This window comes from Amphiprion ocellaris, chromosome 17 (assembly GCF_022539595.1).
Source record: "Amphiprion ocellaris isolate individual 3 ecotype Okinawa chromosome 17, ASM2253959v1, whole genome shotgun sequence".
NCBI lineage: Eukaryota > Metazoa > Chordata > Actinopteri > Pomacentridae > Amphiprion > Amphiprion ocellaris.
This window is the reverse complement of record NC_072782.1, coordinates 9683739-9699568: the sequence shown is the minus strand read 5'-3', so window position 1 is coordinate 9699568 and position 15830 is coordinate 9683739. Positions and strand designations below refer to the sequence as shown.

Below are 15830 nucleotides of genomic sequence, written 5' to 3'. Positions count from 1 at the left end.
TATGCTAACGTGAACTGCCTAAAACCTGTATTCTATCTAATGTGAGGGCGACACGTCTAGTTTCAATAAGAAATCAGATTGTATAGTAAACTATGAGAGTATGACGTTACTATTCGCTTGATTTTTTACCTCAGTAAACATTGTCCTAATGAGTTCATGGTCTAGATTACTAGTTTCAAGTCTTCATCCACACAGCATTGACAATATTTTATTAATGATGGTTGCATTTGGAGTACAATATCAGAGTAAATGATTCCCCTTTAGGTAATGGAGCAACTAACAGTCAACAAGCTCCATGCAGAACTAAATGCAGGTTTAATATTCCACGTCAAAATTGAAGCGCAGGATGCTATTTCCTCCGGACTCAGTGGCTTTCCCACACTCTTTCATCTATTTCTAGTTTGTTTGTCTGGTTTTAGGCTCAGAGCTCTTCAGTGGGTTGCACAGACAAAGCTGCCATGAATAGAGCATGTAAACTGGAGTGTTTGACCCGAGGCCCTTTCTATAACCACCAGGGAGGATGATAAGCACATGACAGGGCCAACGGGATATTTTTTTAAAGTCAAGTACTGTTTCCAAAAAGTTTTCTCTCTCATTTTTTGCCTCTTTTTTTTAGCAACAGTAGTGTTGCATATTTTCTTTAGTCATGACCATACCCAGTCAGTGAGTTCACTGAAAATGCATGCCTTTATGTCTTTTCACATGACCATATTAGATGTGCCTTTATTGCATAAGCTCTGATTTTGGATAACATTGGCATTCGGGCCAGTGCACATAGTTCTTTTACATTACATTCAAATGTGGAATTACATTTTCACATTTGCATTCAATGTCCAGGTGTTTGATAGTTGTAGTGAAAGCCTTTTAAGGTTAAATATTATTAATGCGTACATACCAATGACAACAAAAAATAAATTATTAATTTTGAAATTACTTCTGCACTCTTTCCCATCAAAGTCAATGAATAATTCAGTTGCAGATTACTATTTGTCCTGAACCTGATGAAATATGGAGATAAACCACAATTTAGTACAACTCAGGAGAACACTTTGTCCTTGTCATAGATCTCACTGCCATCATTTCACTAAGATGGAAGTCTTAAAGTGATTATATTTAGATGTATAGCTGCAAAGTCCTGCCAATCTGTGCTGGCATATTAAATCAGCAAAAAGCACAGCACCCTTTAAGTTGTGGCTCAGCTTGAGGCAAGAGGGTACACCTCAGTTCAATTAGACCCTTGAGAGGCTGGTCCTGCCCTGGCCTTGTTATGGATAGCTACCATAAAGCAGGTATTTTGCTGACAAGAGCCCCTGGGTGCACATCAGTCACTCCCTGCCTTCAGACTGCAAGCGACAGTCTGTACGTCATTCAGTCAATGATGAACCGGAAAGTCGACAAACTTAAATGCACACGGAGATGCACAAAACGACAAACCTTTCTGTGTATTCTGATGCACAAACATTGAGATGTCTTCTATGCTTGAGGTAATCTAATCAATATAGTTTTACTGTGTGCATAAACGTCACACGGACGTCACCCTTGGCACAATAAACCAACAACACTATGACCTTTTACTGTACAGACCTTTTGCAAAAATACTATTTGCATGAACAACACAATCCTGTGCTAGCCTGATGACAGAGCTCCCTTGTTGTTCCACAGCCTACATGCAGGCCATCACACTGTGATTTCACCTAGTTTGGCAGGGCATCTGTTTATCTCATCTCTCCTCAATCAACACATCTCTATGCTGTTACAAGCGTACACATGATCATTTCTAAGATAACTTCTAATAATAACTGCAAACTCCACATGTTAGATGACTTGCATACACGGTTCAAGTGTCAAATTGTAACAGCAGACCAATGAAAAAACACAAAACTGATACGCAGCATAAATGGATGCAGACTATATTAAGATGAGGTAAGTAGTTTCAGTCTGTGCTGCCGCTGTGCTTTGAAAAGCGCAGCTTATTCATGATTTTATTGTCATTAGTGAGGGCTGCATTGCATTGTAATTAGATACTAATGGCAATTTCAGGGAAATAGTGGTAAATCAGTGACCATATGCTTAATGGAATTCTCAGCGTTCCCCTGTGGAAACCTCACACACACATTAGCACTCATTACTAGGAACACATTTAGATAGCAAGGTTTGGTAAAGTATAACACAGTATAATGTAATGTTATCATCATCACATAGCCCACTGAAAAAATTAAACTCCATCAAAGTCATACGGCTGCTCTCCTCAAGTCCACACAAAGATTTTCTGTTATCACATATAACCCTGAAATGTATTAAGTCTGACTCATAAAAAGCTAATTGTTCACTATCGTCGTGCTCTTTCATGTGATAAGTTACAGCCTGATTGGAAAGACAACTAAACCAGTATAAAATCTTTTTTTAGAATAAATTAATAGCTTTTTCTTATTTATTACTCATACAAAAATGCCACTCCAGGCACAGAAAAGTCTCCGTCTCCAAACCTTTTCGAATATACTCTGAGACTTACATCTCCATTGTCAGATAGAAGGTGCTGCTGAAGGGAGCCTGACTCCCTGATGAACCTCTTCTTAGGCCCAACTCGGTCGGATAAGTTGCCCATGATCTCTCTGCGATGACCCTTATGGACTCCGCCGATCAACAATCTCACACACCGCCTGTCTTTTCTCTATATGTTTTGTCGTTTGATGCAACACAGCGCTTTCTTGCCTTCTCTCTTCCTGCGTCACTGACACACTTACGCACAGCCGACAGACACTTGAGTTTCCAGAGACACAATTGCAGCCCGCCTGTCCCACCATGCACACACACACACACACACACTTCGCTCACATTTAAATCTGGGTTAGATCAGTCCTGTTTTGAGCGAGCGCTAAATTAGGATGACCTCCAGTTATGGAGGAGAAGGGCAGGAGTAGACAAAAGGAGGAGAGCAGTCTGTGACAGTGTCAGCGATAGAGAGCTTAAGACGAGGAGAAGACTGGTGTTGTATAATTAATTTAAAGCTGTTTGACAAAAATTACTTTTCTATGCAACTGAATTGCACTCTCAAGGTAAAACTATGATGCTGCAAGAAACGCTTCCAGTTTGGAGGAGTCACAAAGTCCACATGAGGAGTTGGAGGACAAGATCCACAAGACTGGAGTTCTGAGTCGAGTCCGACCATTATTCTTCGATTTTAAGTTTTGTTTTCACTCCCTCTGTTTCTGCTTGGTTAAGTGTAGGAAAATATCATGGTCTGGGTTAAAATGCAATCTTTTCACAGCAAGTTTGAAGCTTCTCCTGCTTTTTCTGGGTTACCAGGGTGACAAGTCCCACCCCATCTAACATATGATTGGTTGGCTGACGAGTAGCTACCATAAAGCAATAAAATACATGGCAAAGATGGGTTGATAAGAAATTCATTTGTGAACATAATTCAGGGGAAAACATGTTTCTCTCAAAATGTAATTATCCATTTTTTTATTTATTTTTTTTTTAATAGGAACCTAAGTTTTTGAATTCTGGGCTGAATTCTCCATATCGACATAGAGAGAGATTTTCTTAGTTCTACAGAATGGAAGTGTCATTTTACCTCAATCTGCGCTAATATCTGGTAAATAAACCAACAAAACAAACACCCACAGTGTGCATCTGTCTTGTCTAATCTTGTCTTTGCACTGATGTTGATGCAATGCTTCCCTACGATGATGAGACCTAGTGAGGAGATCTGATGCATGATGAGTGAGTCAGCTGGGAAAGATTTCAGTTTGTGTTTGCATTTGTCCATATGTTAATGCATTTATGTACATTTGTTAAGCACGGATGAGTGTATCCAAGTGTGGGTTTCCAAGCTTTACTGGGTTTAATAAGTACATATAAATTTAAATCAGCACTGTATATACGTTGCATTTTTTTTTAAAGTATGTCTGACAAATGAACTTTTATGGAGAGCCAATGGTGAAAAAGACTTGAAATGAACTCTGATCTCTTGCACATAGACACATTTCAAACAGTATGTGCGCACATAAAAAAACCCAATCAAGACAGATATAAACAGGTATGGAATCAGTTAGAATAATGAAATAGCTAAAACACTTTCATTATGCATGTCTGTAATTTTTGCTATATTTGTAACGAGGCCAAGGACAGTGTATCTATTAACAGAAAGTGGACAAGCGGTCTTCCAGGCGAGTGCAATGTTTAACTAAAAACATGCACTGGGCAGTGAGAAGGTGTCCTAAACATCTGTCTCTCTGTCTCCACCCTATGTGTGTGCATACGTGACCTTTGTACAGACCGGACTGAAAGAGCAATTCAATTAGAGGCCATCACATTACACACATCTCTCGCTGGAGTAAACACATCGAAACACGGAGCAGCAACAGCGAGGCTCACTTCATCCGGTTTGCCTGTGCTTTGATCAGCAGAGCTCAATAGTAAGACCTCTGTAGAAGCTTCTTTCAGTCTCATTTGATATACTTTCTTCTCTCCTTCTCTTTCATCCACCTCACATGTTGGTTCACTTCTCACACTCGCACCAAAGGGACCAGAAGGTCAAGCACTCTGTAAAGACTGTCACCACTTAAAGATAAATGGCCACTATGGTAGTTAAGCAGCTGCTGATGTTTGAGTTTGAGTGTACCTGATTCACAGAGGAGAGGAGAGAAAAGTGCCTTCATTGATTATTTGATCATTCATTAGCGTATTTTACTGCAACATAGCATAAAAGGAAAGTAGCCGATGATAAAGATATTTTAAATCTCTCTTACAGTCGTTCTAACAGAGTCTGTAAGAAATCAGAGCCACAGAACTGTACGCTGCGTTTCCCTGTGGCTACTGTTTGCTCCCTGAAGTATGAAATGAACTGCTGACAGGTGCATCAACTATAATAGATGTCTACGGATTTTGTTGTTGTGTGTTAGTGTGTGTGTGTGCATGCATGTGTGCGATTGTGTTCGGAAATCTGACTAGGCACTTGGAGAAATACATCTGAACAGTGGTAGAGAGGAAGCTGACCCAAGGAAATCTTGACAACAGCAAGCAAACACAGAATCTCTTTGCTGTTTCTCTGTCTGTCATGTTGTCTAACATCTGCCATATAATGTTTACTGCACTAGTTTGGCAAGGCTGTCTCAGCTGACTGTTTTTCACACTGAGCTGAAATGGAAAGAATGCACAAAAATTTTGTAAATAACAATTAAAATCCTATTGTTTTTCTTTTTTGTGTCATTCTTTGTGAGTTTTTCCTGCACAGACACTTTGGGGTTTGACAATGCAGTCTGGAAGATCATTTATAAACACAAGGAAGACCAACAGTTTCAAAGGGAGGGACTCACATGCACCAACACCCACACGCTCACAGACCGGCTGCCAAAATTGAAAAGCTTAGATTACAGAACTATCGCAAAATGAGTGTGATTTCATTCTCTCTTCAGGACACCATTACTTAGCTAAATCTTTATATAGCAAATATCTGTGCACTGCCACATTAATGCCGTATTAATGTTCATATTAATGAACCTTTTAAAGGAACAAACACAGAAAGCAAGAAAAGAATTATACAATATAACCAATTCATTAAGAAATGTTGAAATATGATGATTAAAGCAATTACAATGCACAACCTAAAAGCTGATACAACCACTTTTGCAGACCTTTTAAATGTAATGTATAAATTCCAGAATCTGCCTATAATTTGCTCAAACTGTCTTTTTCTCTCTCTCATGCTGTTTTGCATAAGAGGTTCTATTTATATATGTTGGCTAATTGGATAGACTGAATAATATTGGACCCTTTTTCTTTCTTCTTTTCTAGCCTCTGGGATAGATATCAGGCCCTTCTCATTCTGCCTGGAATTTTTGAAAAAAAATTAAAAGGGGCCTTTTAAAAGATTCATAAGCTGCTAATGAAGTTACACAGATCATTTCAAAGCAAAAAAATAGCATAACAGTGTGTGTGTGTGTGTGTGTGTGTGTGTGCGTGTGTGCGTGTGTGCGTGTGTGCGCGTGTGCGCGTGTGCGCGTGTGTGCGTGTGTGTGTGTGTTGGGGGTGAGTGTTATATATTTACTCAGTAAAAAGATTAACCACGGGAGCAGACATTTACAGCCAAAACAAATTGCAGACGAGTCACAGTGGCTGGATGGATTTAGAAAGAGGAAAATAGTTCAGCTGTCGCCTCAGCTTATATTTTAAGCCAGTTCTGAGACCTTCAACCTTCAGTGTGAGTGTAGAGTCTTAGAAAGCTCTAATTCAGAAAAAAATAGGGGCAAAGTAAACGTCTAAAGTTTAACTGTAGCTGTTGTGAGGCTTCAGCAGGCTGAGTTAAAAGGTGAATTTCGTCCAAAGTTGCAGTTGTTTTAGTGCAAAGTCAATGAGTCACTTTGAAAAATACAGTGTAAAGTAGGCAATCTGCATCCACTAGTTCAGTGTGTTAGTCACATTCATTTGATATCTGATGGTTTCTAATTCTCACTACATTATAGAATGATTACTATTCATATCTGGAAGTCACAGGTTTCTGCCTTCAAGTGTTTACTCAAACAGTTTTGTTGGATTCATAGGGCTTCTCTGAATAATATATGACAGAATGAGTAGAAGTGCTGAAAACATAATGCACTGCAGCATTAAGAAGGATGATGAAACCTGCAGTGTCATTTCCTTTCTGCACACATTTCAGGGTTTAAAAGAAATGCAATCAAAGCATGGCTGAGAGTCACAGTGGAAAAGGAGGAGAGGCTGAAGAAAAGAGGAGAAGATGAGCAACTACCACCACCTGCAAATACATTTTTTAACTACAGAGGAGCTGCCAGGACTGAGACATTTACGAAACTGAATAGCATCCAAACAGGTTGCAAAACTATCAGTAGCTGTCAGATAACTATCACATCCTCCTCCTTTCTGTCTACTTCTCAGCTTCTTGTCTCCTCCTGCTCTGTTTGAGTGCAAATGATTTGAATTTTTTTTTATCTAAAAGGGACTGTCTAAACATTGAAATAACTACTGGATGGACAGAAAGGAGTGAAGAATCCAGTAGATATTTTTTTGAGTGACTTTAAAACTAATTAGGCAGAGCAGTAATGAAGCAAGAAATCCAAGAAAAAGGACCAAAAACACAGATTTTTTTTTAAATACGGAGAAACGATGGAAAATATTAGCCTTTTATGTGTCATTTTCATTTAATTTACAATTTTGCATCTCTTTTTATCTTGAAATGACAGCCTGAGAGCTGAAAAATAGTTTCTCGTAGTAGCAAGGATAAACAGCAAAACAAATCATAAGGTAAATAGACAGTTGCATCATATTTGGCACCTTTATGTGTTTTTAAAATGAGCTTGATGACTACAAAGGAGTTTCTTTTCTTGATAGTTCAATGATACGACAGCTACTGATATAAAAGTGTGCGTTTGTTGTGTTTCCAGTTATGGAATAAATGTAAAAATTGCTGTTTTGCATGTGTGAAAGAGGCGCCTCTGAGATGGAGTCGGATCTGAGAAAGCCACACAGAGAAAAGACATTTTCATTAGTGCGTTCTGCTAATCCTTGTGTCTTCCCTGTAATGTGATTTCCACCAGAGTCAATTGCCCCTCCGGCTCACAGACAAAATAGGCTGCACACATTAGACCCTCCTTTATCCTCTTTCTCTTCCTTTTCCTCTCTCTCTCAAACACACACAAACCTTTCTCTTACCTCCGTCATGTGTATAAGGTAGAATCTCAGTTCTTCGGCGTAATCTGCAAAACAAAACAAAGAAGAGGTGAAGTCGTTCTTTTGCATCATCTTCTAAAATCTTCCCTTTTCACTCCATCCTCGTGCTTCTGGTACATAAAGCAGCATTGTTGCTTCCCGATTATGATTTTGCCAAAATACTTTTTATTGACGGAAAGCTTTTACTGTAGGTCAGCCTTAAAGACATCCTCCCATAATTCGCTGAAGAGGCGCTCTGTGAGACAGGCCTGGGGGTCTGGAGTCAAGATAAATGGCTTTAATCGAGTGAGCGCACACACTCAAACACAGCCACATAATCCATACGTTGTGCTGATGTTTATTACTGTATTTTATTACACATAAGCACATATCCGGGCCAACACATCCATCTGTTTATGTCTGTGGAGCTCAGTTTCATCAGATGGTGCCTTGAAATCTCTGAAAATTGGGTTTCTAATCTTAAGTATTCCTTTGTCATATTGATTTATTGAACTAAATAATTGATTAAATGTGTGAGAAACAAAGAAAAACTCTCATTTAATATATTATGAGATTATAATGCAGCTAGTCTGAGTGAGAAGAACATAAAACAGATAAAATATTTAAAATAGCAAAAATAGTTTGAAAATAGACTGAGAAAACACTCTGAATAAATGCCGAATGAATAGTTTGTAACTGAGAGATTGTAACACTCTAAAAGGATGATTAAGCAAAGCACAATGATCAGTTCAACCTGACTCATGCTTTCATTGTCATTTATAGAATTCAAGTGTTTACTTCACTTCCAGGGGCATGCATGAATTCATTCTCAACATCTGCATAACCCAGCTCATGTTTTATGGTGAACTTGCACACAAATGCAAGGAGGAGGATTCAGATCGTAACTAAAGCTGCTGATGTCGTTGGTCTAATTCCAGCTGGCTCAGCATAATGTTAACTTTAACACTGACATTTAAATTAGTCGGGTACATTTTTAGATTAATAACATTTATGAATCTGAACCTTAATATCTCCACTTGTAAGGTAAATTTGCAATGTTCGTTGTATTTCTCTATTGTAAAATGCTTTGGCTCAATGTCTGTGCTTTTAAACGTGTTGCATAACGAATACTGAATTGACTTGACTTGATTTTAAGGTCAGGCAAAGCAGCCAGTATCCTTCATCAGAACTGCACATCTGATTTCAAACAGCCCTCCAATGATCCTCCCCCTCAAATGTTTCACATTTTGGAATTATGGGGAGTTTTGTCCAACAATTTCTGCAACTTTCTATAACTGAAAGTGAAAATGCAACGTTCCGGCTGTTTGGAAGTGAGAAAGAAGACAGAGGATGAACTTCTCTATTCATTTATTTCTCACAAAATTATTTCACTTTAAATGTGAGCAACTGATTACAAGAATATTCCACTAGAGACTGTCCTAAAATGAGCTTTCACACCTATTTTAATTCAGTAGTTTAGACTGATTGTGGGTTATTTCATCTGAAATCATCAGGGGCCTTCTGCTCAACCATCTTTGATTTACTTGAAAGTTTCTTTTTTTATTATAAACTTGACATATGTACAATGATATCTGGGTCATTCTGTCTTAAATCAAAGAAATTTTAGAACGAGTCATTTCTGATTTGCCTGAAACTTTTACAGCACAAAATACATCCATTTTTTAAAGGTATTTGTGAAATTTTAAATTGATATCTCAAATGCTTTGACAAATAAGGAAAGCTTCAATAGTTTTTCATATTTCAACTCACCCATAATCACAGACTATTTGATCTACGTGTCCAATATTGGAGATTCCAAATCAATAGGAAGATGAGAAATAACTGGGTCAATATATAATAGTGGGACTTTTTGTAACATAGTTGACAGGTATCGTAGTTGACGTTGTTGCTGTTTTTTAGGCCTAAAATCAACATGGTCGCCTATAACCAAACACCACATGGCATTTTTACAGAAAGATTCTTCTAAATATTATATATACAATTGAGTAAAATTAAAATTGAAAGTTATTTATAAAGATATTGTAGTAAACCTGTTGACATGCCATAAATCCACACTTGACTCACACACTACTTTATATTAAATAACTCAGAAAGCCTTGGAGTCTGGCCAGTCTTTTCTTCAGGAGGAAATGACATCATGTGGAGCAGGTCATGTGATCTGGAATTAACACACTTCTTTGAGAGGTGTTTTTGTAATGGGGAACTTAGTTGAAAGTGATTTCTCGGTCACAGATATAATTTGTTGTTTTCCATATAAAATGCAATATATTGCCAAAAAAGAAATATCTGTCATGATTATCTCAACTTAATAAGAAGAGCACAATCAAGACATATTTTAAATAAGCTCATTTTATTATTGTTTAGCTAATTAGAAGGTGGTTTTTGTAAATGTAAATTGTAAAATGTCTTGATATTTTAGTGATATCCAGTCATTTTTTTTTATTAATAAGTGACTATTTCCATAATAAATGATTATGGAATTTGTAAAGACATGATCATAATGAACACAAAAAACACTTTTTTTATTTTTAACAAAAATGTATGCGAGATATATCCCATTTCAAAGGTCTCTCAATTATACATTGACCAAACTGTGAAAATGTCTGGCTTTTATCTTTAATAGTTATTGAGATATCATTGTTCAAACATAAACCTCAAAGTTAACTGCATTAAAAATTTATATTTGACATATGAAGCTAAAATGTCACAAATATCTTTAGAGATATTTACATTTTATATATAAATGCATATAAATAAAAAGTTCAGGCAAATCAGAGATGGCCAAGTAGAAATTGCTTTAAAAAAAAAACAAGGTTGGGCAGAATATTGTAAACTTAATTTTATTTATTTATTTTTTGCTAGCTTACCATGAACCATGTTTCTAGTGCAAATTAAATTGGCTTTTTCTTGGCTGAATGTCATCAATGTCTCCACCAGGTTTGTAAACTAATACAGTACACAGTGTTGAAGAGGAGAGTGTGTGTCTGAACTAGAAAAATGTTTCTTTTTGCAACTAGCAAACAGCAGAGGTCACTGTTGGATATCTTAAAACCAACAGAGTGCAAAGTGCATCATAGGACTGTTAAAATAAAGACTTGTTGGGCTCATAAAGTCATATTAAAAACCTTGTAACTCACATATTTTATTATGTCTATGTCTGTAAATTTAAGGATGGTACTGCTGTCTAAAAGTTGAAAATACCTTTATCACTTCTAATAAGACACACTGGTATTTTACAACCTTTTTCTGAATTTCTGAACAGTTTTAATCTCTAATGTATGTGGATTCTTGAGATAGCAGGGACAACTGCTATGGTAAAGGTGTTGTGATTTCAGAAATTCACTGTCACTTGCATTTTCTCATTGATTCACCAAAGGAAAAGACAACCTTCTTCATGTACTTTCTTTCTTGCTAATATTAACATTTTGGAGCAGGAGAGGTCAAACGGTTTTACATTATGTAGATGAAAGGTGAAATACCTTTTAGCTTGGTTAGTTTCTTCAGTATAAAGATCATATTTGGACTGACACGTGCTAAATTTGGTTTTATGTGCATTTTTTTTTTTACCCCTTTCATTGTTTCCCACGCTCCCCGGCCTAGTATTGGGGTAATAGCAACACAGGAAAGCCCCTTTATTGAACTTGTCCTGTGTCATTACATGCACACACACACACACGCCAAACACGCCCTCGTTGAAACAAACACAATCCCCCGGCGCCTCTTTCCTGAGTGACGCTGCCGAAGCGAAATAACAATGACAGGCAGCAGGGCGGAGATGTGTGTGTCTGTGTGCATGTGTCCTCTCAAAAAACACACACACACACACACACACACACACACACACACACAGACATACAAAGCAGACTGAATCATGACCCTGATGATGGCTGAATGTTTGGGTGCAGGTTGGAGGTTCAGAGAAGTGAACCAGAGGAGACCTGCAGTGTCTGTGGGGAGGAACAGGGCAACTCAGGTCACCTGAATCTGGGTCCAATGATTTATACTCAGAAATACACTGCCTGTCCAAAAAAAAAAGTCGCCGCTTAGACTTAACTAAGTAAATAGGTAAGAGCCTCCCATTGGATAATTACTGCAGTGATGAATACGTTTCAGCTGCAACAACTTATTTAATCCTAGCTGATGCAGTGAGGAGCTTCTCATTTCTTAAACAACCATGTTGGAAGACACATCCTGTGGTCATGGAAAGGATGTTAATCTGTTTCAGAAGGGTCAAATTATTGGCCTGCGTCAAAGAACACAATTAAGGAGATTGTTGCCTAAAACTACTAAAATTAGGTCAACAACTGTCCATTATTATTAAAACCTGAAGGATAGTTGTCAACCATCATCTCCAAGGAACCAATGGGGTCGGAACAAATTCTTAGATGATCGTAGGAAACCAACACCAGAACTCATGCATATGTTTAATAGTGAAAGTGAAAGCATTTCCACAAGCACAGTGCAAAGGGAACTCAAAGGACTGGGAATAAAAAGCTGTAGCTCTAAGAAAACCACTCATCAGTGAGGCTAATCAGAAAAAAAAGGCTTCAGTTTGCTAGGTAGCATAAAGATTGGACTGTGGAGCAATGGAAGAAGGTCACTTGGTCTGATGAGTCCAGATTTACCCTGTTCCAAAGTGATGGGGGCATCAGGGTAAGAAGAGAAGGAGGTGAAGTGATGAACTCATCATGTCTAGTGCCTACCAGCCTGTGGGGGTTAGGGTTATGATCTGGGGTTGGTCAGGTTCAGCAACGTTATGTTTTTTGGATGAGCAGATGTGCTTCAGTGTTTTCTTAACACACATTTTCAACACTGCAAACCTGGCTTTTTAATATACATTCCTGTTGTAGAGATGTTAATAAAACAGTAAAATAAATGTTTAGTATTTCCACTTCTTTTTGATCAGTCACACTAATCTTATAAACTTATATATATGTCAGGACAGACTGAGCCGTTACAGTTTAAGGCTGTAAAAGAACAAATGACCATTTACAGTCATACAAAATTTTGATGTTGACATTATGTACTGTTTTGGCCTGTAGGTTGTGTTGTGTTGTTTTTAGGGTTAAAGTGTAAATGAACACTCTTGTTCTGTGATTTTAGCAGATATTTTCTGTAATTTACCAAAATAGGAAAAATCTGTACAATAACTGTAAAGTTGCAACTAAAAAACTATTGAAAAACTTTAATTTTTTTCACACTGTATCACACTTATGAGTATTTTAGTGTATGTGTCTTTAACAAGCAACATGTTTGTGGAATACATTCATTCACAGACTCACTACAATGCCAACAGAAATGTTCAGGATACACAATAAACCAGAAAAACAAACCAGTCAAAAAAGTAATTCCACTAATGTGACTAAAACTAATGTACACCTTTTGTTAAAATACTAAGAGTGAACATTGATTTCATTCAGCACAACACTTGGCAACAACATTAATTTACACGTATTAAAAACGTGCCCCTGGGTAACCTGATTGATTTACCATCAGAACAAGCAGAGTCCCATCAGTGGGTCAGTCGTTACAAACTTATTTGGTTTGCGTCTCTCTCTGTACTCACCATTGTTACGGATTTAACTGAGCTAATTAAAATGAGTGAACGTGAATGTTAAGGGTTTTTTTCACTTAAAGGAGAGTCATGGTGGTGCGGATTACAACAACACTGAAAACTATAAGGGGGTGCTCCTCCATATCAGGACGGGAAAACACCTCAACTGGGAAATTCAAACCTATTAATCATTTCAAAACGACACCGATTTGCATTCATTAAATAACTCAATCTGGGATAGAACTAATTATTTACTGCCCCACCTGTTCTACAACTATACCGTAATGTTGTTCCGCTAATTAGTCTCATGTGCTACTCGGCCTTCCTACTCAAACATCACATGCTTTGGATAACATGGAACATATTTGGTGTTACATTCTGCTCTGCATGATAATCAACTGACCCGATGCAGTCAGCTAGAAGAGAGTCCTGACCCTGCACTGAGCAGTTTGCAGCTGGATGTGCCCTCTCTGTCCTGGCCTGATGCCGGTCATGCCTCCAGGCCCTGCCCTCGTCCCCGCCCACCATTCTAAACACAGATATTTACAGTGAGCCCTATTTATTTGATTTGCCTGGGCTCTGCGTGGCCACAACGGCCAAACTATTCTCTCCATACTGCCAGAGGAGACGTCTGTTTACGCCAAGGTGAAATAAAAAGACAAAGCAACAGGAAATTGGGCAGTCTTTCCCTAAATATCCTCTGGTTAAGCTCGACTGAAAATATCGCTGCAGTCACAGTGCTGTATGTTTATTTATTTCTGGTTTTGCAGCTTGTGTGTGTGCTACATTTCCCTTTTTATTCTGCACTGAACAGCTAAAGGTCAACCACCGTTTAATATGGTAACATACAGATAAGGTTGTTGAGAGATAGATTTGCATGCTGCAAATTTGGATGTTTTTTTCTCACTTTTCTGTTGCACTAAATGACAAAAACACCACTTATAGATGATTACAACCCCATATAATCGTCTCAGCATCTCAAAACATGGTTCGTTTGGGTGTGTTTAAGCTCACGTACCGTCCTGGAGTCGCAGCTGTCGGAGGTACAGGGGACTCTGAAGGACGTTACACCTGCCGGGTTCGTTCTCTCTCGTCACCAGCATCAGGTCGTTGTAGACAAACACTGTAACCTAAAAGAAACAGACACAGAAGGTTAAAAAAGTGAAAAAGGAAGGCAGCAGTTTGTGAGGGGCTGAGGTGGTAGAAGAGCTGAGAATGGAGGGGAAAAACAGACCGAGTTTGATTTCGAACTTGTGTCTCACGTGTTCTCACTATGGCTTTACACTTTACAAACACATCTGCAGTCCACTGAAACACCTACGGTGGTCTCATGCCCTTAAAAGGTTTTAACCTAACTCATCTCCTAGCACAGGAAATGCAGTTCACACATACTTAATTATTGCCATACACAAACATCCTCCCACATCTTGTTTTGCAGCCTATTAAACATTAACCCTGTCCTTTAAAGGTCCTATATTGTGCCCCTTTTTAGCAAATTAATTCACGTCTGCAAATAAAATATAATTATCAATCATTTTACCCTGACTGTACAACCTTTGGTATTAACCCTGATCTAAACAGGCTGTATCAATGACTAGTTTTAGAGTTTATTGACTTATTCCTAAACTCCTATTTCAATCATTTATTTAAAAAAAAAAATGCATTTCATCCTTTGAACCCCCAAACCCTGCTGACAGCTTTGAAAAGCACCATTGAGTTACCAACTGCAAAAACTAGTCTGATTATCAACTTTCTGGTAGTACTTGAAGATGTGACTTTCAGTTTTGCTGGGAAAATTTGCTAAATTCTAACTTAAAACCATAATATTTTGTCAAAGCCACTTAAATTCTATATGCCTCATTAAAAAAAATGTCAAAAATAAATAGCGTGCGTGAAACAGATCTTGCAAAAAACTAAAAATATTGTGCTCCTCAGTGAAATCGAGAACTTAATATTGTGTCTCAGCTGTGACCAGCAGTTACGTAGCAAAAATTCAGGTACTGTTCAGGTAAACTGGGATGAACTGCAGGCAGTGTTTACAGACAGTAGGTAGGAGACAAGTATGGAAACAAATCAAGAAAATATCTTTAATATGTAGAGTAACATGTCTTTTTTTCCCACTATTGGCACTTGAAAAAATATTGTGCATGCTGATTACAGTTTTTCAGCTTTCATGAAATAGATTTACTTTTTTCTTAAAAAAAAAAAAACAAAAAACAAAATTTATGGTATTGTAACTGTGGCATACTGTGCGGAAGACATTTTTAAGTTGGTTGTGTTTTATGTAGAGGTGCAGGACTTTATATTGCAGTGAACAATGAGTAAAACCTAAAGCGAAAAATACCCAGAAACTGCTTGGGGTTCTGAGGGTTACGTACGAAAAACTACAAATAATATGACCTTTTCTTAATAAAACTGAGAATGGATGAGACTTCACGATTGTTTCAGTACTTGTCTTGCTTTACAATAAATTCGCCTGAATGAGTCTTAAAAATTCAAATAAATATTCCCATAATTAAGCGCCTTACACATCTACATTTGGCTCACTGTCTACAGATAAACCTTCCAGCTATACATGTCCGCCATA

General features: G+C 37.8%; 1 protein-coding gene across 5 annotated transcripts in view; it reads right to left on the bottom strand.

The window, feature by feature from the left end:
• Positions 1-15830, bottom strand: part of rgs3a (regulator of G protein signaling 3a) — a 164073-nt gene that overhangs the window by 79481 nt on the left and 68762 nt on the right. For 4 of the 5 annotated variants that reach the window (XM_023287277.3, XM_023287280.3, XM_055019248.1 and 1 more), the window contains 2 exons: positions 14262-14373; positions 7672-7715 (listed from right to left, as the gene is read on the bottom strand). In XM_023287277.3, coding sequence (XP_023143045.2) covers positions 7672-7715; positions 14262-14373 — 156 coding nt within the window. Of the gene's footprint in view, positions 1-2512; positions 2661-7671; positions 7716-14261; positions 14374-15830 lie in introns of those variants that run through there. The other variant, XM_023287284.3, reaches the window with a different exon arrangement.